At 38.1% G+C, this 27720-nt stretch overlaps 1 protein-coding gene across 1 annotated transcript; it reads right to left on the reverse strand.

Annotated features, from left to right (window-relative positions):
• Positions 1-988: 988 nt before the first annotated feature.
• lhpp (phospholysine phosphohistidine inorganic pyrophosphate phosphatase) lies at positions 989-27720 on the reverse strand. The gene is made up of 7 exons (XM_005794787.3): positions 27586-27720; positions 27130-27317; positions 26637-26790; positions 26483-26546; positions 26295-26387; positions 25617-25708; positions 989-3738 (listed from the first exon to the last, which is right to left on the reverse strand). Exons 1-7 carry the CDS (start codon positions 27714-27716, stop codon positions 3636-3638), a joined length of 825 nt encoding a protein of 274 aa, XP_005794844.1. The 5' UTR covers positions 27717-27720; the 3' UTR covers positions 989-3635.

Here is a 27720-nt window from a genome sequence, read left to right on the forward strand (position 1 = left end):
TCCACTTTAGTTTTGTCAGTCCTCAGAGTATAGTTGTAAACATCTTGGGGATCATTAAAATGTTTTTGGCAAACATGGCTTTTCCCCTGGGAACTCTCTCAAGGATGCCTCCTTCTAATCACTGAATCCAGATTTGTGACCTTAACCGAGGGAAATGAGGCCTATGATGCTTTAGATGTTGTTCTGCGTTCTTTTTCTAAACCTCCTGGACAAGTCATTGACGTTTTCATGGAATAATTTTGGTAGCCTGGACACTCCCGGGAAGGTCCACCACTGTTAAGCATGTTCTCCTTTTGTAGGTAATGGCTCTCTCTGTGGAGTTTAAAAGTTGTAAAAACAGCTCTTCAACTCCTTATTAAAATAAGTTGAATGATCAAACAGGTCAGGCCACAGCCAGGTTGCTAAAGTTGTTACAAAGACCTTTTTTGAGCTGTGAAGAAGCCACAGAAAAGGAGTAGAAGCTGCACATGAAGATCATGAGTATAAGTCAGTGAGGTTGGCCTGCTGTCACATCATGAGCCGAAACTAAGCAACGAGCAAATCTCACCATGCAGAAGAGTAAAGAGGTGACAAGCTGATGTGAACATCAGCTTGAAAAGTGGCCTGTTGCTTAATCATTTGACAGCTTGTCAATAATGGGAGTGAGCTCACACATGTCCGGACATGTCTGCTGAAAATGAGGTCATTGCTGTTATCTGGAGCAGCTCCACAGGCTGCAGGGACAGTGAAGGAATCAATACCCTGGACTCCAGGAGGAACTTACCACTGTTTACCCAACATGGCAACCTGAACTGGATAAACTCGTACTAATTTGTAACTCGTGAAAAAAAAAAAAAAAAAATTACCCCTGGCAATCCCTGAGAGGTGTGGTTAACAACCAGCCGGCTCATGAGATGCGTTTGTATCCGAGACAGAGGAATGCAGAACTTTCCAAGAAAACTTCTGTTTTAGACTACGTTCGAAAAACTGGAAGAACAAAAAACCTAAAACCAATGAAATGAATGTTTAATTGCTTCTCATACAAGGCCAACGGGCAGGGAAGTATCACAGACAAAACACTCATTCAAACAGAGCATAAGCTGTTAGAAAACAGAGCACCAGCAGTACCAGCTGCTAGCACTTTGCCGGGTACATTAATATTTAATAAGCAATCTCAAGGAGCAGCGACACAGCCAGCTCAGACACGGTTTCATAACACTTTGCAGCATTTTTATTACCTCTAATTGTCCAATAACATTCAAGCATGTGTGTCAGCTAATGGTGAAATGAACCAGTCAGACCTCAATGAATCACTTGGCAGCAGATTTCTGTTCTCGCAGAATGTACACTGGGACCTTGGGGGCAGGCAATTGAGAATCATTTGTTTTATGCTCCACTTCAAAAAGGCCTCTGTGATCCAGCTGGCATGCACAGATTTTACACACTCATCATTTTATCAGCCCTCTCTGTACAGCGCAGTGCAGACAACATGTGACGTAACGATCAGAGGCCAGCAGGGGAGGAATTCAAGTCAAAACAATAAACATAAGCAGAGATTTGTGATTCTTCTCTCTTCACCTATGGAGTGCCTGCTTCATTTTCTTCGATTCAGCACATAATCATGTAGTGAGGAGAAAGGAATGCAGTTTTTAGCTAATTATCTAAATCAGTAGCTCTTTTTAAGGTTGTTGTCCTGCTTGAAGGTAAACATCTGCCCCAGTCTCTGGTCTTCTGCAGCCTCACACATTTTCTACCAGGATTGCCCTGTAATTTTCTGAGCCCATCTTCCCATCAACTCTGTCATCTAAAAAGGCTTGTGGCAAAATGCAGCGGGGAATTCTTTTGGCTTTCTTTCAGCAATTCAACTTCCCTAAAAATAGATTTGTGTTCTGCAAAACTATTAGTTGTGCTATCATCAGTTTCTTCTAAGTCTTATTTGATTTCTTGGCTGCTTACAGTTAATGCTCTCCTTGCATGGGCTCACTATTTAGCTTGATGGCCCGATCTTGTTAAGTTCGTAGTTGTGGCATGCTAATTTTATGTGATTTAACACATAAAGCTAGCATTAGCATTAGGTTTTTGTGATGATCAAATCTTGGGATATTGTTTTATAATTGAATCCTACTTTAAACAACTCCACCAAGTTATCTCTGACCTGCCTGTTGTGATCTTTGGTCATCATGATGCTGTTTGTTCATTTATGATTCAAACCTCTGAGGCCTTCAAAGTGCTGCTGGATTTTTACTGAGAATAATCACTAAAAAGTGACTCTGAAGGCAGTTGGTAAGCCCTAGAATTATTTTGAGGTGGAAAGGCAGATTGGGAAAAAAAATAAATGCTAGTTTACCAAAAAATTATTTTTAAACACATTTTTATTAATCTATTACAGGGGCCAGCTAATATTACCATTTTTGAAATCGCTCTCAATACATATAATTTATGTAGAGCTACAAAACTTACTCTACCCTTTGAAGAAATTTTATGAACACCTAGAATGCAAAATGTATCAGTTTGGTAGTTAAAAAAAATGCAATTTAACATCCAATTTTAGGTTCCAGAATAAAGGAAAGACCAACGTTTTAATAGGAAATGACTTTTTAAATGAAAGATTCATATGTATTATTAAATAAAGTGGACAAGCATGCAGTTTGTAGCCTAATGATCAAAGGAATGAGCTAAAAATAAATTCTGTTCTGTTTTGGTAAGTCTTTGCACAGATAACTTGGGAAAATAAACCAAACACAGCTGACCATGTCTGGACTTTTGTATTGATTTTATATTTAAGAATACTGCTCAGATCTTCCGGACAAAGACATGAAGGGCCGCTGTAAAGGGCCTAGAGAGGTTGAACAACCACAGTTTGCTGACCCTTGGTCTAGCATATAAAATTCCAACACAACACATTGTACTTTGTGGTTATAAATGTAACATCACTGTGAATCATCGTGTCTCTCTCTGAGATTAACTCACTTCCCATTTCTAGAGTTTTACTGCTGTGCAAACAAAAGGCTTTTCTGCTACGAATTAAGGTTCAAAAACTAAGGAAACATAAGAAAAACTTTTCCCAGGTGCTTTGAAACTTTTAGGGTCTCCATGACCATTACTCTGAAAACGTCAAGAGAATAAATTATCTTTATTTTCTAACTAAATGTGTAATATTATCCAGTTCATATGCACAGCCATCATTTGTGTTATGACACATACAGCAACTTGATCACAGTCATTCTCAGCTGCACTTCTGTACATGTTTCCAACGACTCTGAAGGCCTCGACTTTCCACATCTAACTGTCGATCAGCAGCTGGTTAGATGCTCATTCGTGTCAAGCTTGAGGGATCCCATCTATGCCAAACATGAACTGACAAATGAACAGCGCAGTTCGAGAGCACTTAGAACCATCTAGGCTAGGTTTCACGGGAGTTACATTAACACTATGTAGGGCAAGCAGATGGCTGATCCGCTCCCATGTTTAACAGCACAGTTTATAGTGGCTAGACAACATGGGAATAGTTCTGGTAATTCTTTTCACAGTTTTCTTCAACTACCTCAACACTGAGGAACCTCCTCATATGAAACAACACTTTTATGAGCCATAAGTTAGCACTACAGTGTGACAGTGGGCCTGGACGGCTCTAAGTCACAGCAAGTGGAGGGTTCTCAGGCGCTGCACCCTCTCTGACCGAGGATCGCATCCACAGCATGGGCCAAGTTGTCCACAGTTGCATCAGCGATCACAGTTGGGTGCCTCTCGTCACTTGGCCTGCAGGACGACAAGTGAAACCATAAGAAACAGGAAGGAGCAGCTGCTACATGAGAATCTGTAAACATGGAATCTAGTTCCCAGATGATAAAAACACAGAATGGAGGCTTATGAAGTGGACAGGATGGCTTAAAAATAACCCACACAAGCCAGAGTTAGAATACAGACCACCCTGATAAGCTTCTGTGGAAATATGTCCCAGTAGAAACAGGTTTATAGTCTCTAAGAATGAACAGCAGTGCAATAAAAATGATTTTTGTTTTCAATAAATTTTGCGGTTATTAGTGCTGTTAAAAGGGTATCTGTGCAGCTGCTTGTATTACAGAAATGCAAGGCAGTGCGTGCTTCTGACCTTCATCACCAGCTGCAAAGGTGCGTTCTAACCTTTACTATTTTTGGGATCTAACTGAAACAGACAAACTGGAACACACACACCCAAGGGAAAACATTTCAATACATAAATACCAGATTCTACAACTCATTTAGGCTCCAACACCTAAATTTGGGTACTTTCAGCAAAAAATGCAACCTATCTGTTCAAATCATCTCCAACAGGTTTCTTGGACATGACAATGAGTTCAATGTACTCCAAAGGCCTCCACAATCATTAAATCACAATCAGATAACAAGGCTAGTTAGTACCACTGTGCCCATTAAAACTATGTTACATAAATATCCCTGCCACTAAATGCTATGACAACCAGTTTTCACTTTACCTGTTCTGGTTGCCATTTAGACTTTTCATCATGTTGTACATTTATAGTTAAGTCTTTTTTTTTTTTTTTTTTTTACCAATTATGTCCTTATCCATACCTGCTTTGACAACTGACAGTCTACTCATGGTGTTGATGAATGATATCTACCAGCAAGAGGTTGCTTGGATGAGTCAACTGATCTAAACTGCTATCAGAACCAAAATAAATGAGTAAATGGGGTGTCATAAAACGTTTTCGGAAAATATTATATAATATTATGGAATAAACTATGGAAGATTTGACTTCTTTTATGACTAAAATTTATGATAATCCTGAATAACTGGAGGCTGCAAGTAAGAATACCATCGCATGAAAGAAGAACCACCCACTAGAGAAGAGTGGGTTGATACAACATAATCCTTAAAAAATGATTCACGTTTCCTTGAGACTACATAAAGGCACACTTTACAGAATATGGTCTAACTTGACAAATTGTGCAACATTAGCAAGAGTCAACTTTAACTGATGGACTTGACACAAAATCATTTAATAATTCCCTTGCCTAATTATCAAACCGTGAAAGAATAAATACCCTCCAATTGATCTTTAATGGAAATAGCCACACTAAGGCATTAACATCTTATTGGATATAAAGAAATAAACACATTTGTAAAGATTATAAGTAGCTGTTTTTGTTGCTGTTCAGATATTCAAGTATAATTGAAGAAAACACTGAACTTCAATTAAAAATAAACTGGTTTAACAGGAAAGTATTTGCTTACAGAGTTGACATAGAAGTAGAAAGTGATTAAATAGCAATGCGTAGGTGAAGGTCCATCTGTCAGTGGTCATAAAGTTATGCCTGGTATCAAGTTCTCTTGAAGTGAAAACTGTTTGCTGTTGAAAACTAAACTAAAAAGGTCTTAGACTGGTTGAGGTTACAATCATAATCTTGGTTCTGCTTTGGTTCCTAAATTGTGGGAAAGCTTCACAAAGCGTGCCTCAACGGTTCATATCTCCCCCACTGACTAATGCCTTTCTTTGGATCAGGGTCCACTGATGGATGCAGATATGGCTGTTTAATCAGCTGGTGGAGGAAATGTAATCCATTTGGTGTGGCACCCGGCCCAGGGTCGGCATGCAAGACCCTTTTCCTCCCAATCACATCAAAAGACATGGACACCTTTTCATTCATCTACAGGAGTCCTGTTCATTTATAAAGGGGAGCCTATAGATACCCCCCAGCCCCCAAACACACACACCCACTTCTCAGACCGGCCTAGACCAGACTCTGTGTGCTTCCTCTGTTCTGTCCCTCAGTCACGGGTTGGAGCTCCAGATGGGGACTCTTTGTCTGGTTACGGGCGTGCGGCACACACCACCATTAATCCTTGCTTCTGAGAGCCTGCGGAGAACCATGGCAAATATTTGTGAGCTGCCCAAGTGTAGCGCTAGAAAGAAGAGGCCTGGAGGTGGTGGTGGGGGCAGAGAGGTGTTGAATACTGAAGCCACGTTGAATACGGGGAAGCGGTGCCATGTGTTTACGCATGTCTGTCAGCTGCCAGCGCTTGGGTTATGTGAGCTGCTGCACTAATGGTCGGGGTGTTATGTCTCCTGTGCAGAATTACTCCCGCACCCTTTTCTGCCCGAGGACTGATAGAGTTTACACACGCACACAGAGGCATGAACTCACAAGCAAGTCGGTCACATGGCTCTTAGGTTTCAAGCAGTGAATTCAACCTCATTGTCTCTTTTACCTTTTGCGCTATTAAATCTTTCAAATGTCCCTTTGCTCCTGTCCTCCAGATATCCATGCATGCATGCATGTCTGCATGTATTCATTTTGCTGCTTTCCAATCTCTGCCATGAATAATAGAGGAGCCACGAGGTCAATGTGACCATGCAAAATTCAGGACAACGGATCTAGTGTTACCAGTGAGGTAATCTGCGGCTTGCTCCGTGCCCTTCAGGTCAGCGCAATATCAATACACATAAGCAGATCCGTTCGGCCTCCACAACTGACCGACACTGCACAGCCTTTGTGCAGCGATGAGGTCAGCCATGAGGTAGGAGGTAGACAACAGCAGCAGTCAGGGATCTTGGCCAACACAGCTGCTAACGTGTTGACAGAGCAAAGTGTCTCTCTGAATTAAAATTATTAAGTCACCACAAGATTTACTTTGCATGTGGAGCCTGGAAAAGCAGTATATAATTATAATGCACTGGACCCATAGTATACTTCAATATTACATAGTAAAATTAATTAGTTAGATTTGAGGTTGGATCTAAAGATTTTAGATGGGCAGAAATCTTGTTAAAATAATAATTATTGTTTTTGTTGTAAAATCAGGGAGTTTTTTTAATGGTAGTACTGTTAAAAGGTACACAAAATAGCAACAGAATTGCTTTCAGTATCATTCCAAATTTGTTACTTTCACGTTCTCCATAAGATTAGATCAGATTACACCATAAAGTTGAATTTGCTTCTTTTAACGACACATATCATATCTTAGAGCAGGGGTGGGCACTCCTGGTCCTCGAGGGCCGGTGTCCTGCAACTCTTAGATGTCTCCCTGGTCCAACACACCTGAATCCAACAGCTGAATCTCCTCCTAAGTGCAGTCAAGTTCTCCAGAGTCCTGTTAACGACCTCATTATTTGACTCAGGTGTGTTGAAGTAGAGATGCATCTAAAAGTTGCAGGACACCGGCCCTCGAGGACCAGGAGTGCCCACCCCTGTCTTAGAGCCATAAAACAAATTCAATCATAATTGGCCATGTTATTGTTTATTAAAAACTAAAACAAAAAATCATTGAAAGGCTGATGTAAGAGAACACAATATACTTCCCCCCATGACAAAGACAAAGCTTAAGCAGGAAGTTACCAGGCAGACCACTGAATCAGCTGTTTATGAGCATAAAGTTTATAAGATTAGAAAGTTGTTTCAATGTCTAAAGTACGTCTATAGGATGTTTAAAAATGATAACTACTTTCAGCTTTAGCTTCTCTTTTATCCACCACATGTAGCATAGGGTGACATCATCTTACTTGATTAGTTGGAACTTGGAAGGTGTACTGAGCAGTTGTAAAATAAATACATTCAAACAACTGGGTAAAATAATTAGATGAAAAAAAAACTCAGATCTTATGCAGAAGAAAAGTTAAACCACAGCAACCTTCAGGATAAAGCAATGTTGAAAAGTAACAACATCCACAACTAACAGTGTTAGTGTTGGCTTGACCTGGCAGTGCTTAAGCATGGTGCATTTACTGCTCAGGAAAAGCCCAGAAATTTGACTTTATGACCCCCCAGTCACCGGCCTGGGCTTATTAAGCTTAATGCATGTTTTGAACAGTTGAGTCTTGGATATTTGATAGGACATGAGTATCCTAATGGATGTGGCAAGTGAATGCTCTCCAGGCATTATAAGGCAAATCTAACATGCCATTAGTTTATGTAAACATAGCTTAGTGTACAGTTGTTGCCTATGATAAAACGGAACTGTTATGTTAGTCTTGCTCTCTCTTACTTTCTTGCGGCATGAATGAACTGCAGACATGTCTAGAGATGTCATAAAGAAATACACTTTCCAAGTGCTTCTCATAGCTCTGTGTTGCAAAAATCTTTACCTACCCATACTGAAAAGGTTATTATACATGGTGAATGAGATGTTTGGGAAAGAATGCAAAGTGTCAAATGAGGAACAAAACTCTAAATCCATTTAATGGACAACCTACAGAAATGCATTGATAAAGGCAGATTAGATGGTATGTCTAATACATATCTAACATACTTGGAAAGTCCCTTTGAGTAAGCACATTAAAATGGGAACCCCTGTTCTAGCTTGAACCAGTAAGCAGACTCTCATATGCAAACCATAAAATTTTGCATAGAAGGAAATACAAGAGGTTCATCTTTATGTGGTTGTTCTTTAACTAAAGGTACAACCAAACATTGTTTTTTAGCTCTCTTTACCAACAACATTTAAGTCTGATTGATTTTACTTTTATCACATAATTTGAAATCCATTTTGATTTACTCAACTTAAAGTTGGGCCTTCATAGCTGTGTATTTGGAATGACTCAAAGACTTAAACTACGTATTAAATGTTTTAGAAATGAACCTCTTTGCTCTGTTTTTTTTTTTTTTGAAGATGCATTCGTAAACCTCCAGTCCTGCCCATGTCAGATATTATAAAAGCTGAACCCGTGTTGCAAACGAATGCTCTTCATGCATTACTGAGACGATAGTGGTTTAGAGAACTTACAGGTGGCTAATATACCACTAGTCTCTATAAACAGTTTGTGAGTACAGACTGTGCCATGGTGAAATGAAAGTGGACCCAAATGAGTCATAAAAAGCGCTAACTTGTTTGTGAAAGTCAGCTGTGCATGGGAGATAAACACAGATAAGACACCGAACAGAAAAAAAGAGAAACGGGATCATTAAAGCTCTCGTTAGGAGAACAGCTCCATTGTTGTTTTGATTGTCAAGGCAACTGCCCGCAAGGTAAAGAAGATGGCTACGGAAGGAAAGGAAACATGAATGAGAAACACGCGCACAAGACCAAAGGAAGCAAATCTGTCACATAATGTAAACTTAGTTTCGATTTATACTTCTCTGTTAACCTCTCCACCCTTTTTGCTGAGTAGGTGTTTCATCTGAGTGAGTGCAGATGGAGCAGATATGAAGCAGGCATAGGGGGTTGAGATAAAAAGTTCAACCAGAGCCAGCAGTGAATTACTTAGCAGGCTTAGCATTACTTAGCATTACTTCCCACCTTAGCATCATGGTGGGAAGATGGTGACAAAAAAACAAACCAGGATATATATTTGTTTTGTTTTTCTTGCAACGTAAATGGAAGCAATCTTGATCCGTGAAAACCACGGTTATTGTTTTGACCTTGATTATTTATATGGAATCTTGGTCTCAAATAACCAAAATACCTGCCTAATTGTGTTTCCTAAACTATGTCCCAAATAAAATATAATGTTAAAGCCAGTTTCAAGACGCAACATGTCCAAAAAATGGTAAATCTTTTCCCTTGTTAGTTGTAGCATCTTAACTGCATCTTGTAGCATTTACTGCTATGAGACCTGTGACTTGGTTAAAAAGAGCAACGTCTAGACAAGACTGTAGGAAGGATAGCAAATGTTTCTGGACTTTGAAAGATTTTAAAAGTTGTGTATGTATTAACGCTAATTGGAGCTCAGGATTATGCAGGGTCTTGCAAAAGTACTCATGTGCGTTGAGCTGTTACAGATGTCAAATGCAAAACTTTTCTTTGGGCTTTATGCAAAAAAAAAAAAAAAAAAGCTTCATAAAATGGTTCATAACTGACCTGGAACGACAATACGGGACTTCATGCATTTCTATTTAGCTCATTTCACTCTGCTGGACGCCTCTTTTGTAAAAATGCTGACATATTATATATATATATATATATATATATATAACCATATCTCATTTTCCTTCTACATCACCATTGTGCCATAACATGTGTTCTTCTATCACATAAAATCCCAACAAATGACATGGTAGTTAGTAGTTTTAATCTCCCAAAATGTGGAAAAGTTAAACTTGGCAAGGTACTGTAACTGCCCAAGACTGTGTCGCATGGTAATTTGATGCTGGACTGATATACTTTCCCACTGCACTAAAAACAGATGTTGGCAGAATTTTGGAACTCTTGATGAGGGTAAAAATGATTCAAGATTGTTGTGGATAGGTGGGATTTACCACAACAAACACCCACAAAAGTCTAGAAACTGTACTGAAAATTCTATTTAAGCTGACATAAACTAAAAATAAGTTAAAAATGTCAGATTAGGCAAAAAAGATTGCTCCCATCACACTGAAATTACCATTTTGTTTGCAATGAAGGAGGCCAGGCAATCAGAGCTAACTTTAAAGTAGTAATCTGCAAGGAATTAAGTCTAAAGACGGCATTTGTGTCTGAATTACATGTTCTCTGGTTAAAGAACATTACATGAAGAACATTTTGATTCATATCGGCAAAGTATCCAAAAGCACATTCAAACTGGATAAAAAAAAAAAACAAACAAAAGAAAAACAGACGTTTATCAACATGTTCATGACACTTTAATAGCAGAAGGAAGCATGCAATTATTGTTACTTTAGTTCTACTTCCCCTGTCCCAAATGGAGTAAAACTACAGTGACAAAAACAGAAATATGGAAGTGTTCCGTGGCTTCCATATTTCTAAAAGTTTCTACAGAAGCAAACATAAGTTAGAAAAGATTTTATGTGAAACTAAATATGGTGCTGTAATTTACTATTACAAATTCTGACTGGTATCAATTTCTCTTATTTGGTACCATTTGTTGGATGCTGGTATGATTAACATGCAATGGAAAATAAACCATGTTTGAGGTATAGTTGGATGTTGTTTATCTACTGGAAGCACACATCTCCTATTTCTACTCCATAATTAAACAAGATAGTAGTGCAGAATAAAGGATTTAAAAATGATTTTAAAAATAATGTGTTGGTAAAAGTAAACCCTTTTTTCTCATAGCAGGGTCAGTTCTGTTAACTAAAGTCATTCTGAATTTTGAGGTTGATTCCTGAGCTCAACATTTGTTACTGATTCTGGGGTATTTTTGATACTGATTTTTAACAGCTAGATATGAAGACATTCACTTACTAAATGCAGCAATTAGTGTAAAGTAGACCCTCTGTACTACTTTAATGAAAAGGGTCTAGATTTAAAATTATGTTTGATTTTTTTTTTTTTAATGAAAGAAAATAATTGCAGTTGAACATGCTAACCATCTTAATTAGTGATTAACATCTCTAAATCAGATACCACTGAAAAAACCCCACATCAGTCTCCCTTTATCATTAGTTTGCAGATCATGACCTTAACACTTAGATTTAGAAAAAGCTGCCAACATTTTAAATCCAATATGTTAGTTAATAGACAGAGGACATCATAAAAAAACACAAACACCAAACCTTCCTGTTATCTTTCTCAACCTAAATGAAGCACAGATGTGTCTTCATATGCTGCAGAAAAGATTTTAAAATAGCTAATCGAATCTTGTTCTTCCTCTGACCTCATTTTTAACGCTTCACTGATAATGCTGATACTATAGCTTGCTAACTTTGGGTTCAATTTCCTCAGTAAGAGCTCCCACACTGAAAAAGAGATGTTGATAGCATGAGCATTCTGTATAAACAAACAGGAAATGTATTTTTTTTTTTAAGTTTCCCACTTGGTCCATTAAGCAAGCAAGAAAATCAGCTGATTTGGGTCAACAACCGAGTTCTTGGTTAATCTCCAAAATAAAGTAACCGAACATGTCTTGATTGGATGTTTTTGCATGTCACGCTCCCATCTGACTGCTGCAGTAAGGTTATTAAATGTTTCCAAATGTGTTTTTCATGACAAAACACAAAAGCTTTAAAGTTTTGCACAACATGTGTAACTATGTGTAACTGCTTCAAATCACCAAAAAATAATAACGTGGGCGAATTAGTTATGACAGCAAACCATCACAGATGATTTGGAAATTTTCATACCAAACTAGTGAATCAGGGAAAGAGTAATGGGAAGAATTGTACTTTCATAATAAAGTTACCTACACAGACACACAACCTGAAAGCAAACATGACTGCATGATAACTATAGCCGTTATGTTCAGCCAAGCCTTGTGGGTGGATATTAGATGCCAACACAAGACAAAGCTCTCTGCTCTAACCCTGGGGCAGTCGGAATGAAGGTGAGCAGCTGCTCGCGTTCTCCCTAAACCCAGTAACGCTACAGGAGACTTAATGGCCTTTAGGGTGAGAATGTGATCACAGTTTAAATGCTCAAAAATGTGAAGAGCTCCAGGCCAACTGACATGCAGCGTGGTTTCATCCTAATCAACTCAAGGCTACGTTTTCATATCTCTCCCTCCTTTATCTGATATTACAAGGCCTTACTAAAATAAACAACCCAACGGAACAATGATGAACCACCATCTTTTTGCATGTTATGGCAACAGACGTATCCCTTTTCTCTGTAAAGAAGATGTGCAATGTTGACTCACAATCAGCAAACAGCTGCAGTATGGTGTTCACACTTTACTCAGATTAACCGCTGTTTTCAGGCGAGCTGGACTCAAAGGGGGTTCCCTGGGTGCAATATGATGAGCAACTAGATTTGCTTTCCTTTTTCCACTCATCCTGCTGCTGCATAAAAAAAGCCTCTTGAGAGAGTCAGGCAGAGTTTTTGCAAGAGAGAAAGACAGAAGCGTCAACTCCCTCCCACTGAAAACCTTCAGCTTTTCCAAACATTAAAGATCAGAGGACACAAACCATTACTGAACATCTTCGTCTTCTTAACTGCATTTTAAGAAGTTCATTATTTCAGCTGCTAGTATTTGCTCAATATGCGGAGCTTCATGTGACCCAGAACTTACCACAGGCTTTTAACCAGCGTGTTATTATTTGCAGTGTTGCTGATGAGTTGCAAAGCTCTTATTTGCGTATCTCTCTGTATGAGTGTTTTATGATAGCGATGCACTTCTGCTGAGTCACTTGCTTCAGACACACATAATGCATTTATGTGCAAACCCAAACAAACATGCAGAGATAAAGTATTTGGATAAATGGTGGCAACTAACAGTAACTAGGCATATCACTGAATTCACACCATGCTTGGCTGATTGGGTTGGCAATTAGGAATTGCTTAGCAGGACTGATTATCCGTTCAAACAGTAAAGAATTTTCCTTTGTGTGCTAAAGAAGCTGTTCAATGCTTTTGCTTGTGGACTTTAGCTCTCTAGACTTTCACCAATTTTCTTTCTCTGTCAAAGGGTGGAAAAGTACAGTTGTGGAGGTCAGAGGCTAAGGCCCGGTCAGCTCCTTTGTCTTGTTGTGGCAGTCTGGTCTCACCATAAAAAAAGAAAGAACCTAGGTTAATAATTGATATCTTATCGAGTTCCAACACCAAACAAGCCTTGAAGGAGGCCGGAGGAAACAGTCAGAACATGGTGCTGAGGACAACAAGCTTTCTGAAAAAGTGTGTTGTCCACCGACGGTTGAGATTTCATAGTTCAGTGTGTTGATTTCCTACATTTCTCCAGACAAATTCCTTCATTTCCCACAATTGTTTTTCAAAGAGCTAATCAAACTTTTAAAAAAATATTATTAGGAAAGCTCTGCGTTTATCCTGTTTTTACTTTTTAAAAATAGAGAAAGGAACTCCAGAGCTTTAAACAGTCCTCAACAATTTATTAGACTGACAGTTGTTTTGTCTGGCACAGCAGCAACTGGAGTTGGTTTGGCAATTAGAAATTCTTCCAAAAATCAAAACTGCCTTTGTTGTAAGAAAAGGAAGCTGGCTAGCATTGTGCAGAAACAAGTGGAGGAGGGGCAATGCTGCATTACTCTATACAAGCACATTTTACTTTCACTCTCTTTCCTGGATTTGAACTTTAATGATACGCCAGAAATTATTAAGAGTTCTAAAAGGTAAAACCATGTCAAAACTCGACAGAGGTATAGCAATGAAATGGCAGCACACCATTGTGAAATGGGTGTACAAAGAAGTTGATCCAGGTATAAATAAACTAAAATTTCACTTTAAAAAAAAAAAGAACTTTACGGTTCACCCATTTGTAATTGTCGTAACTTGTGTGATTCTATGAAAATGAAAAGAGTGGCATTCTAATGCACTTTAATTCTTTGGAAGCAAAAAAAGATAAGTCTGGAGCAAAGATGCAAGGGAGGGGGGGAAACCAACAAAACAAAAACAAGCTTTCATGTGCCATCTATTAAAAATAAAAGAGATACAGCAAAGGAAATACTAACCTTTTGTTACATGCAAGCTCCCATTTACCACGCAAGTGTTTCACCAGCTGCTCACAAAGGAGGTGTATAGAAATGTGCAGCTGGCAGACAAGAATGTGCATACATGCATATTCAATATGCATTTTTATATTTTTATGTTGTTTTGGCACAACTCAATATCAAAATTTGAATAAACAGGCACAGTTAAAATTTGTCATGTATAAATTGGGTGGGATAAATCATTGAAAAATAAACAGCTTCACTCAAAACGCGTTTGCTCGATAACAAAAATCCCTAAATGAGTCAGAATGCTTTTCATTTTCTCTTCAAATGAGGTTCTGAACATAAAACAGTGTCTTTGTGGATTATGCTGTGGAAGCAAACAGACCGAAATGACACATTTAGAAACACAAACTGGCGAGCTGACGATCCTTTGACAAGTTTACAACCTCAATGGAGACGAGTTGCACTGAGATAACTCCACTTCCTTCCCACACAGACAAAACTCATCTGCAAACAGTGGTGAAAAAAGGACAGGGTGTGTGGGACTGTGCTGTTCTGCTCGACCATACTCTTGCCTACGGAGGAAAAGGCTTCGCAAAGCCGAGCAATTGTGTGGTCAAAGTGTGACTCAGACTGAACCTGCAAAGGCATGACTGCAAGAAGAAGAATCTGGTTCTACAAAAAAATACCCTGAGAATTAAAGGCACAATAGTGGGTGAAAGATTATAGAGTTGCATAGGTGAAACCTACAGAGAAGGGTATTAAATATAGAAGGTGACATAAATTATGTTGGACGTCATAGGACACCAATGGAGGAATGAAAGATAAGCCAGGCTGAAATACAGTATGTACCTGAGAGCTAAGCTAGGGGCACTACTTAGTTTGTAAAGAAGATTAAGCTGCTGCTACAGAAGACATAGCCACCCTGTCGAGGTTCAATGACACAGGTCTGCACAGAACAAAGGCCAGCCGTAATCACTACAGTCTTATGTTCGGTTCGATGCCTAGTTGAGTCAATGAGGAAGAGATCGGATAGGAAAGAGCATGTGCTTTCTGCAGACGCACATAAATGCTACAGTAACACATTTAGGGTGTTTTTTAGCTGCTTTAACAAATCCTTAAACTGAATGATCAAGCTACTCTGTTTTGGTCCTCTGAAAATGTGTCCTGTCCTTTACCAGAGAATGCAATGTCTGTTACACTCAAATGTTACATTCACCAGGCATTTATGTTCTTCTGACTGCAGTCTTTAACAGTAAAACAATGCTACCATTCAAAATGGTGGCATCAAAAACAGTAAATGAAGTAAAACAGTTTATTGTCAAATGCAGTGGTGGGAACAGTTCCACTAGTGTGCAAGTAGCAGAGCAAATTTTTCCTTTAGCTCTTTTGCTATATTTGAAAAATGTTTAGCATACTTAGCTTCCCTTAAATGTATTTCTCTGGATAAATTCTAAAGCGCTAATTTACTTGGCTGTTCTGAAAACTTTCCACTAAATAAAGTTTGACATTTGGTTATCGACTTAAAAATTCTCCAATACGTTTATATTCATGCTCTTACTTTGAACGCTATGAAGACTGATTACACAGCAGTTCCATTTCCTAACCACAAGTTCTGTCTCTTTGTATCCCCCCAGTAACTACATTTCAAACAAGAAACATACAGGAACAAAACACTCATAACTCCAAATGCAAGATAAAAAGTTATTATTCCAAATGCAAGATAAAAAGACAAATTCTAAGTTTGTAAATCCAATCAGGGACAAAGATCTTCACTCTTAAAGGCATTTATGATGGTTGGACAAAAATAAAAAGGTTCAATTCACCAAATAGATTCCATCATGAGGAAAACCATTAAGAAATATTGAAAAATTCTCAAGACATTAGCCAAGAAGTTAAACCTTACATACAAATGAGTCCGAGGCATAGGACCAAATTATTTACAAAGTCAATGTTTTGGAGTTGCCGTCACAAAGCCATGATCTCAGAGCTGAAAACGTCTTTGACACCAAAGAGGCCAACAAGTTAGACCAGTTCAGACCTGACCAGAGTATTAAGCCTAAATTACAGCTAACTCACCTAAATAGGAAAGGTTTAGTCTCTCTGTACAGTTTGTGTAAATATCTGGTTTCAACTTTTGATCATTTTATTATTGAAAAAATATAAGTCAACAAAATATTGCATCCAAGCTACTGTAAATGTGAGCTCTAATGATCCAACTCTAATATCCAACTTTGATCAGTTGCTAAAAGGTCGTTGCTCCTGAAGACTTTCCTTTCATGTCCACAAGCTCTTTAATGTGGAGACTGGACAACAATTATCTCCACTGTAACATTAGGACCACAAAAACTACTCCTAGATGTTCCCACTGTTTCAAAGTTACAGGATACTCACATTCCTCATGCGGTAATAGATAACAGGCGTTTTAGTAGTTAAATGTGTGACAAATGTGTGTTAAGCTTTTTGTGTACCTTTCCATCAAAATATACTGTACCACCTCTATGAGTAGCTGTGCCTCACCAAAACACTGATCCACATTCTTTTCTCCGCTCACTCCCTATTCAGGCTCAGGCCATCATGGTTCTGATGACTGACTGCAGAAAAATGGAGCAGTTACAGTGACGTCTGGATATTTGCATTGTGACCATCTGGGGGTAATTGTGCTCCAACTGATGTTATTCATTTACAAGCTTGCACTTGTGCGTATATGTGTGATTTTTTGCACAAATACAACAGCTTCACTGATAAGACACACTAACCTCTGTACTTTATAACCCTGGTTGCACAATTCCCACCATTCATTCTAAACTAAATAAGGAAGTGCATTATAAGTAAGCTGCCTGTAATGCAAGCCACTGCCTAACAGATTAAAAACAAATTTTGAGATGGGAGTTTTTTTTTTTTAGATACATTTGTGTAGATCTATTTTCTGAGCTTACACGAAATGTAGGCCCATTCAAAAGGAAAACAATCATTTACTTTCAGAGAAATCTACAATTTTGAATCATTTTAAGAGTTTTTATTCAAGACAACTAGTTGTCAGGGGGAGTTGGGCCAAGATTCAAATTACAGTTCCCAAAACATCCACAGACAAGTTAAATGCTCCGTTCGTAGTGGGTTTCTTTTGGATGGATAATGTTTTTTCCAATCTCTCATTGTCCAATCTTAGTGACTCTGTAAGACAAATAGCCTCAGTTTTATTTTTTGCTACCTGGTGAACATTTCTCCTTTCTTACCCTTTATGATGCTTGGTCCAAACTTCAGTAAATCGTCCTTACTACATCTGTTTGTCCAGATGAAAAAAGTTCCTCCCATGTGATTGGCCAATTCTCCATTTCTTTCAGCAAGAAATTGAACAGGTGCACCAAATCAATGACAGTATGTTTCAGATATGGGGTGCTCCTTTGTGAAGTCTAGATGGCAATTCTTTATATTTCAATTTAATGAAACAGATAACAGATGTAACTCAAGCACATTTATTACTATTTTATGCTTTAGTTCTTGTTTGCCTTGGATAAAGTATGAGGTGAACAAAGTTAAATTATCTTAGTCCCAGACAAAAGATGTGTCTTGATCTACAAACATCAAGTTGCCTAGACATGTACACAGTCGAAAAGAATAAATGAAAATATTAAAACGACTGGGACAATGACAAACCAAACTGGATGGGGACCAAAGATAATTTAACTACTAGGAAAAGAGAGAAGGATTGTTAGAGAGAGAGCAAAATCTAAAACGCTCAATGTTAAAGAACTGTAGCAAAAAGATGTGTCTTTGAATCAAGACTCTAAAACAGCTAAAACAGCAGTTAAAAGGTAAGACTAAAAAAGACTGTAAGCACTTTTGTAACGAACCTAAACAGGTGGAGGGTCCTAAATGCTACAAGGTCTAAGATAAGACAAGATTGAGCTATTTGGCAATAAACACTCCAAGCATATTTGATGTAAAACAAAGGGTGAACAACGGAAAATTCATCTCATGGATACCGGTAAGTAGAAAGGCGAATGTGTGATTCTGTGGGTGTGTTTATCTTCTAAAGAACATGGAAAGCTTGTTGGAGAGCATCATACACTGCATAAAATACCAGAGTATTTAGAATGACAATTTGGAGGACGGGAAAACTGGAAATTTGTCGTCACTTGAGTATTTCTGCAAAAAAAGTGCAAAGAGTTAAACGTCCCCCCCTTGTAAGTATACACACTGTGAAATTTTATAGATGACAAAGTTCTACGGTATTAGCAAAATAAAGCTGCATGCAGTCTCGACAGTAGAAATATTGTTCTACTGTTAATGTTGCATAATAAAAAGCTATCTCTGTCTTATAGCTTGATTTTACACCTTCCTTCTGGGGGTGCCAAAAATCATGGAGGGTACTGTTTACATAAAACTGCCACAAAAACCATTTCTATTTAACTTCAAATGAATAAAGATAGTTCTTGTAGATAAAATAAAAATATTTAAGTTAGCCTCTGGAAATGAGTCATGTTGGATTAATAATATTGATTAACGGGAACAGAGAGCTGTGGTTACAATAAGTGGACGTTTCAGGGAAGTTACATATTTGCTGTAGTGTCAACAACTGCAAAAGCATTTCTCAAGCTCCTAGCCAAGTGCTTTCTCAAAGGGAGTCGTTTATTAAAAACACAAATCCTTTCCTTTCCTATTTATGAACCTGAAGTAGCACACACTTCAGGATGTTCTAAAACCCTGAAATACTTCTAACCCTTTGTTTTATACGATAATTTTATGTCAATTGCCAAAAATGTGGTTTGTCGTCATGTGTATTTTTTGTTCCTTGAGAAAAGTGCAGTTAAGCTGCAGGAGGAACACTTATCAGGATTATAATCAGATGACCACTGACCCCCAGTGCAGAGCTTGCTTCCTGTTGCGTCCCTCTGTAACGACCGCCGACTGAGAGGGCACAAACCTGGGTGCGGTTTCAGTGAACTTGCACTGTGGTTTTGTATCATCAGGGACTCACACTCTCTCCCTCCTGAGAGTCTTAATCTGGCTCGGTCTGCTTGTTTCCCAACATTCTCATTAGCAGTGACGTGCTGGCCGGAGTAAGGAGGTTTACAGTGTAAACCTTTGAAAGATGGTTTCTGCTGTGTGCATGAACTCTCTGCCAGATTTCATCAGAAATCCAGCAAGTACTCATCAATGGCTGGTCTGACACACTGCTACAGAGACAAAAGGATGTTGACGTGTACTGAGAGTTTATGCAAATCTGTTTCATTTGAAAGAAAGAAGAAAACACAAACAAACCAGCAGCAGCAATGAAATCATGTTACAAAATGGGATATAAAGAGGCAAAGTGACATGAAGTTGCTTTTAAATTGCTTCAAAGCGCCCCGGTTCCGTGCTGATGCAGCTCCCTGAAGATAAGAGAACAAGAAACAAAGAGCACAGGACCAGCTAAGGTCAGAGACTGTGGGAGATCCCTGTTCAAAACCGAGAAAATAACAAGAAGCCACAGGACAGAAAAAACAAGAACAAACACATAGAATTCAAGTGGCTGCGTCATACTCTGGTAACAAACAGTACTAAAATCTAGAGCACAGCTTTTAAATGGCTTATATTAATAAACAGAATGTGTGATGACAAAAACAGCACCTTGAAAAGATCACAAACAACAAAATGTGTGGTTCCTCTTTTCAATTCTTGATTGGCATTTTGAGATCTTCTGTTTAAGACTCTTTCTTTTTATTGCTTGCAACTTAGCTGTTTTGGTTGAAGAACTTACTTAGTGTCAAATCTTGTGCAACAAGGTTTGACACCCCTTGATCTATTTTCACTATGTGTTACATTTCAACCAAAACCTTCAGTGTTACCTCAGTCGATTTTATGTAAAAGATGAACACAGTGTGTGTAATATGAAGTGGAAAGATAACGGCATCATCTTTTCAACATTTCATAGAAACAAAGTATGGTGTGTGCATTTGTTTTGGTCTGAAAATGGAAAGTGACACATAGTGTGAACATTCGAAGCCACAGCCATCTACCTAAACCAGGCTAGGTCAGCATTAATCAGAGAAGCAGCCAAGAGGCCTTTTAGTTTAATCTTTATTTTACTCTGGAGGAGCAGCAGAGATCTATAGCTCAGGTGGGAAAATCTGTTGAAAGGACTCGTGCACTCCCCAAATTGAACCTTTATGGAAGAGTAGTAAGAAGAAAGCAATTCTTGAAAGAAAGCCAATAAACATGCCTATGATGAAATACAGTGTGGCAGCATCATGCTGTGGGGATGCTGTTTTCAGCTGAGACAGGAAAGCTGCTCAGTTTAATGGAATACTGATAGAGCCAAATACAAGACAGTCCTGTCAGAAACACCGTAAGAAGCTATAAAATAGTTCATACTGGAAGGGAGGTTAAATTGTTAGCAGAACAATAAACCTGAACAAATAATCGGAGCTGTAATAAAATTGTTTTCAATCCAAGCTTACTGTAAAGACATATTCATTAAGTTAGAATAAAGGTTATGATGAAACTTGTTATTCAGATTAACATCATATTTTAGAAATGACCTTTAAGCAGCTGTTATACATACTTTTCATTAAGTCCACATGCCTGTGCTAATCTTTTTATTGATCTAACATTCTAATCCTAAATGTCATATCTTTATTATTCATAACAATTAGCAGAAACCAAGGCTTCAAAACATCAGCCTTTGTGTAATTAAGCTGTATGGTGTTTTACTTAGTAGGTCCAGTTACTAAAATAAATGAACTTTTCAATAGTATCCTATATGACTATATTCATGCATTAGAATGGCAAAGTCAAAGAATATCTGGAAAAACTCGGAAATTCGTGTTTATAGGCCCCACCCATCCAATCTGACTGAGCTTGAGTTATTGAGAATCTGCGTGTACAAAGCCGGCAAAAATATATCCCCAATGGGTTACAGCTGTAATCCGAGCCAAAAGGAGGTTCGTTGTTCAGGGAGACTGAATAAAAATCCATACTACACTTTTATTTTTAAAAAGCTGAATGATGACTCTACCTGCCATAATCTTGCAGCTTTTACAGCATCTCTGAAACAGTGTTGGGATGAAGTTGGAGTTAGTATAAAGGAGCCACTTGTGAGTTTGTTTTTTCTTTTTTGCCTAAGTGTTTACACAGGGAATATAATGTTTAAAATTTTCTACACCTCTAACTCCCTGGCTGCAACTCAAAACTCAACTACAAAATTTAAAGGTTGAACAAAGGTTGGAGCAGAGCACGCTGTTGGCACATTTGTCTCCATGCAGCTGATTAACATCAGTACTCAGGTTTCCCACACACCTCATGTAAAATCCAACCACATTTCACTCAAAGGCCCCACTCTGAAAACCTGTTCTATATTAAAGAGCAAAGGGCTCCTTTGGATTGCACTAACTGTAGCTCATTATTTCAGAACCAGGAAAAGCTGAGCACTGGCAGAACGGCTTTGTTGCAATTATCCCTATGATCTGCCTACACATCAACATTCATTTCTGCCAAGGCCTTAGCCTCGTTATTTCTAGAATGTAACGACGGATGTAACATGCCAATATGCTATATGGAAACTTAAAGATTGAGGAAAAGTCTTGGGGGGAAAAACAGATTATTCGTTATAAACCTTTTAGTCGACATTATTACAATTTCATCAGCAGCAACAACAACAAAAGTTCAACAGTAGGTATCTGCCAAAAGTTTGCCACATGTGAAAAATTAAATCCTTGCTATATTTTTGAAGCAATGAATACAAATGCAATGTACACTTTTCAGGTTTTTATTTGAAAAGAAAAAAGAGATGAGACAAAAAGTTTAAATGGTACTATGTATTCATTCTAGCCGTAAATCTTAAATGAAACCAACCAGGGAACGTTTCTCAGCCACAGTTTTCCAATAGCCCCTTATGTCTGATTTGTCTAATATTTGTATCCTTTTCACCTTCCTGCCCCGTCACTGGGCCTGGGGTATTTTGAGGCTGCCTTCATTCAAACCTGATGGGAATTGGAGGTCTGTGCAGCATCTGGTTGACTTGGAAACAGCTGTGTTTTCACAGATCTGACTGAGGGTTTATAGCTCCTCTGAGCAGGCCCGGGTTCACCCGGGCTGTTTGCCTAAACAATGTTAAATCTCATGTCTCCCATGGCTCTCTGAAACACCATTACTGTCACAGTTACTCTTATTTCTTTCAGACACAGTGTATGTAAAATTGGCCATTTGAGAGACTTTAAATGTTATGTACTGGTTCTGTTTAAGACATAAATGACTGTTTAGATGTCCTACAGTTGTTGTAACTGCTGCACGCACTGTAAAAGTAAAAAAGTAGATAAGTTAATAGTGCTTGCTACTTGGTGCATACCAAAACGAGTAATTTTTTTCTTGCTTGGGCTTGTTTAGCCCAAACAAGCATTGAAAACATGATGTTTGAGTTTTAATTTGAAATGCCATCAGGGTGATTTTTCTCAGTCCTACTAGAAATGTGGAACTAAGATTTGCAATAATGTATTCTGAGAAAAAACCTAAACTTTTATTTTGAAAATGATGTACAGTATGTGGTTTTTGGAAAGACTTAACACTACATTTTTAATCTTTAGTCAATCTACTAGTAGTGATCCAAACTATAAAATACAACTATGCAAAATCTAACTTTTTTTATTGTTATCTGTGAGTTTTATGTTGAAATTTCAACACAATGCATTCTTTTTTAACTACTGGTTTAGTAAAATTACTAACAGAAAAAAATTGCAATTGTGAATTTTATTTCTTCTTTTATTTTGAAAGACCAACATAATCCCTTTTTCATTTCTAGTTTTCATCCATTAGCAAAAAGGTGCCTACATTTTAAAAGAAAAATCCATTAAATGAAACTTAGAGACTTGAGATTGTTGTTTGGATGAGTACCTCTGACTCTCATTTTGAAAACCTAAAATTTGTAAATGTTTGAGGAGAATAACATTAGATAATCTATATAAAGAATTGGCATTACTGTATCCAGCAGGGATTTGAAAGAAAACTATTATTGAGTCACAGACATATTATACTGAAAGCAGACATTTTTTTTTATTTTATTTTTTTACAAAAGAACTAAAATATTTATTTTTGTGACCATGATAAGTGACAAAAGCAGAAACATTAAATTTTAGAAAACCTTTCTCTACAAACAAAAAAAATCCACATTTTAAAAAGGGATAATTTTCTCAAGACCTTGTCTGACTTCTAAGATAAATTTGGGATAACTGTAGGGGTAGAGGGAACTGAAAAGGGAAGTTATTGGTCAACAACCAGAATATTGAGCTGAATCCGCAAATGAAGCCTTTCAAAGTTGGGCAAAATGTTCATTCTCCTTGATGAGGGGTCGTTAGCTTCAGTCCTCAAGAGCTACCATCCAGCAACATTTGGATGATTCATTGCACTGACACACCTGATATCAGAAGCACCAAGACAGTTCCACTAAATAACAGCCTCTTCTTTTTACCAAACATGTGACAAACTGGCTACACCAGTCACTGAGCTTAGGGATTATAAAAATTTCCAACAGCAGCTGTGATAAGGGCAGAAACTGATAGCACATATGTTCCTTTGCTCTATTCATCTTGTTTACATCCACATAATGAGATGAGTCAAGTGGTGATATAATATAATCGGCCTTATCCTGTGTTTAGCTTATATGTGACAGACATTCTTCAGAGTATCTGCGTTCTGGAGCCCAACTGACTGAACTGTTAGAGCAACAATGTGGAGGAACATAAACCACATGAACTGAGCCTATTCCACTGAGAGCTTCACCCAGAATAGCCTAGTCTCCTATGCTTGTGCTGAATCACTACACAAAGACGGCTTTCCAGCTCATATACTGGCACAAACACAAAGTAGGTTAACTGTACATGCATGTGCATGCTAGCCAAATACACAAAAGCACAGCAAAGTGTAAACAGACAAATCCAAATATCCCATAAATGCACAAGAATAACTGCACAAATGTGAGGTATAGTTTTTGAGTTGTGAGAAACTGTTCTCTGACAGCAGGATAAAAATGACTGATGCTTTTGCAGATTACTCTGTGTTGTCTCAGTATCATGACCAAAAAAAACCAAACCTGCTGTGACAGTCTGCAGTAGGCTCTGCCATGCCACGGCAAAACCCAGCTGGTTTACAGCTGCACTGAACAAACGTTGCTTTCTGATTCTGGCCAACTGAGGTTATGTGTTGGTTCATGATTAGACACATTATAGTAGTGACCCCATTTCGGTGAGATGGCTTTAAACCACCAATGATTGATAGATTTAATTTGATCTTAGCTCTGAACAAATTCACAGTGCACAACATGTGATATTTCTTTTACTGTACCTGGCACAAAGTCTTTAATTTTTTTATATTGCAGCCGCAAACTTTAATGTCTTTCATTCCGATTTGATGTTATGGACCAACATAAAGCGGAGCACAGCTACGAATTGAAAGATTTCACTGATAAGATAAAAACAAAAATCTGAAAAGATAGTGTGTGGAATGCAGTCCCTTGACTCTGATACTCCTATAAAATCCAGCGCACAAAAGTGTCTTCAGAGGTCACCCAATTAATAAAAAGAGTACATCTGTGAGAAATTTATTCCCAGCATAAATCCAAAAAACGCTCTGAAGGCCTCAGAGGTTTCTACAACGTATTGACTATTATTTATAAAACATATTTAAAGCCACGTATACTTTCCTTTTCCTTAACATGAGCAAATTCCAGTGGCCATCTGAGCTAAAATATACATTAAAATCTGGTTTAGTTACAAAAACAGAGATCTGGATTTATGATTTGGAACACATACCATATATGCCATAATGTGCAGTTCCATACAAGCATCAACATATTCCCATAGTAATGTTTCTGTTTCCTTCTAACCATAAGCACATCATTTACCATTAAAAATAATCTGCCATAACCTCCATGTGATGACACCCTAAGAGCAGCCTTACAGTAATCCCCAGGTTGGGACCATAAATCGCTCAGTGACTCAAAAGTTGCGGTCAACGTGGGGGAGAGAATAAACTATTTTTGGCAGAGTCTTAAAACAAACAAATCTGGAAGATTTAAGAATGGGTCGTCTGGGCCACAGGAGGGTTTGTGGAGGAAACTCCAATGTAGAAATGTGTTCAAAGTGCGCCATCAGGTGGTGGAAAATAAACATTGGTCTTCTCAAAGCACATTGCTCCAAATATGGTAATTTCTTTCCTTTAGAGGGGCACAAGTTTCTAAAAATAGACTGTTGTGTTTTGCAAGATGTCTGAGATTTGTAATACTTTTTCAGCTTTTAAGCAAGCTTCAAAAAACAAACCCAGTTACAAAGGAGTTGGAAATATTGGATATAGCACCATTTGTGGCTGAAACGAAATTAATCATCAGGCTTGAGGACATCACTGACCTGTATTTGCCTGTCCTGACTTGCACACCTTTCATGCCACAGTACTGGGCCCCTCCCACATCGTTCACAAGGTCATCTCCAATCATTAGAGTCTGAAATTGTGCCGAAGAAAAGAAGAATATTGGTACATAAACTGTGAGTGCTTAATGGTTGCAAAATGTTGTGTACCGATCTTGCGAGTAAATATTTTAAGATTTCTGAAGTATGATTTTTTAAATAGCAATAGAACAAATGAATGGACAGATAGAAAAATAGGTACTTCAATGGATGGATAAGAAAAATACAGATGGACAGATGACAGCTCTATGAGTAGTTAAATGCAAGAGTGAGTGGGTGGATGGACAGATAAATGTGAAATTGGATGGACAGATAAAAAACTGTATGGACTGAAAGAAGGATGATCGGACTGACAAACGGAAGAACAAATTTCCGGATAGAAAATTTTACAACTGGATAGACAAATGGATGAATTGAAGAATGTATGCCCATAATTATCCAGATCAGGAAATGACTAATTAAATGTATCACTTTGTGTAGGAACCATATGATTATGAGTCAGTCAAACCAAATTCCTCTTAAATTTGAAGCCAAATTTGATCCAACAAATTAGTGCAATTTTAAGGACAAATCTTCATCAGTGTGCTCTGAAAACATGCAGCATCATTTCTTGTTACTTACCTCATGTGGTTTCAGTCCCATGTCACTGAGAACACTCTGGAAGAATGTTGGTGATGGCTTCCCAATTACTTCTGCTTTTAAATCACAAGCATACTAGAAAAGAAAAGAAAGTTCAGGTTATAAGTAAGATGGCATTGTGATAGAATTATTTCTTCCTGCCAAACTGAGCAAGTGATACAAAAATATACCTCAAGAGCCTTCATGTAAACACCAACATCTAGTTTTAACCCATCTGTCTCCTTGTAGTATCGTCTAAGAAAGCAGTGAAAAAATGAATCATAAGCATTTAGCTAAATCTGTGAAATACATTCAGTCTTATCTTGCACTTAAATAATTTATTACCCCTGGCCAAGGGAGAATAACACTGGCTTTTCCAATCCTATCAAAACCCTAAATGCCTCATTTAAGTTCTGGTACAAGAAGTTTTCAGCTGCGTCTCCAATGATCACACAGTTTGGGTTGGTCTTATCTACGGCATCAAACTCAGGGAGAAGTCCTGCAAAAATAAAAATAAAAAGAACAAAAAGTCATATTTGAATGAGCAAGTGAGGATTTGATTTTAAAGTTTGACAGAACTATTTTCTTTATTGCTTTATTAATGTTTAGATTGATTACTAACGCCACATTAGGAAGCTGGTCAGAGTTGAAGGGTAGATGTATGGATCAACTCTGACCATGCATAAAAATAGCATCATGCTGCTACCACCACTGGCCACCATTAAGACAGGGTTATGATTGGAGATATGCAATCTCTAACCTCTTAAGATTTTCTCAGAACAGCTTTATTTATTTTGCTTTTTTTTGCACTGGATTTTAGGATATTTAGGGGCATTACCGTCATGCACCAGCAGGTGGGGCCTCAAACCCCGCTCCTTGAGAACAGCAATGGCTGCAGGGGCAGGAGGGAAGACCTCAGATACAGAAATGTCAAAACCCAGTCTTTGGAGTTTGGCTACGAACGTCTCTCTGGTTGCCTGGGTCTCATTGGTGCAGAAACGCAGCTGCAGGTCTGACTCTTTGAGTCTATAAAAAATAAAAAGTGATGTGAAGGTTACTGAAATAAACTCAATTTCAGCAACATAAAGCTTGCCTGATCTTGTGTTGTTGGCATAAATGGTCAAATCAATGCAGAATGCATACATGCACACACAACTTTTGACTTTCTTTCCCATAAGAACATTCGCGCTACCGTCATAAGTCAGACACGATTTCTTCGCTCCATGCTATGAACTTTTGCAAAGTAAACTTTAAAATCTCAAACAATGCCACAAACAAACAGTCATACACTCACCTTTTCACAGCCTCTATGGAGCCAGGGATAGCAACTCCGTCTCCCTCCCCGCTGTCATACAAAACTCCACACAAGTCCAAAATAACACCTTTCAAACTCTTCGTACAGCCTGGCCAGCCTGTGTCAGCCATGACG

Source organism: Xiphophorus maculatus, chromosome 10, assembly GCF_002775205.1.
Source record: "Xiphophorus maculatus strain JP 163 A chromosome 10, X_maculatus-5.0-male, whole genome shotgun sequence".
NCBI classification, from domain to species: domain Eukaryota; kingdom Metazoa; phylum Chordata; class Actinopteri; order Cyprinodontiformes; family Poeciliidae; genus Xiphophorus; species Xiphophorus maculatus.

What these genes read in the sequence shown, in the direction of transcription:
- lhpp (XM_005794787.3), bottom strand. Translation starts at nt 27,716, where the DNA reads ATGGCTGACACAGGCTGGCCAGGCTGTACGAAGAGTTTGAAAGGTGTT. An exon ending in TCCATAGAGGCTGTGAAAAG is followed by an intron (nt 27,318 to 27,585) that starts GTGAGTGTATGA and finishes TATTTTTTATAG; the next exon opens with ACTCAAAGAGTCAGACCTGC. An exon ending in CCACCTGCTGGTGCATGACG is followed by an intron (nt 26,791 to 27,129) that starts GTAATGCCCCTA and finishes TTATTTTTGCAG; the next exon opens with GACTTCTCCCTGAGTTTGAT.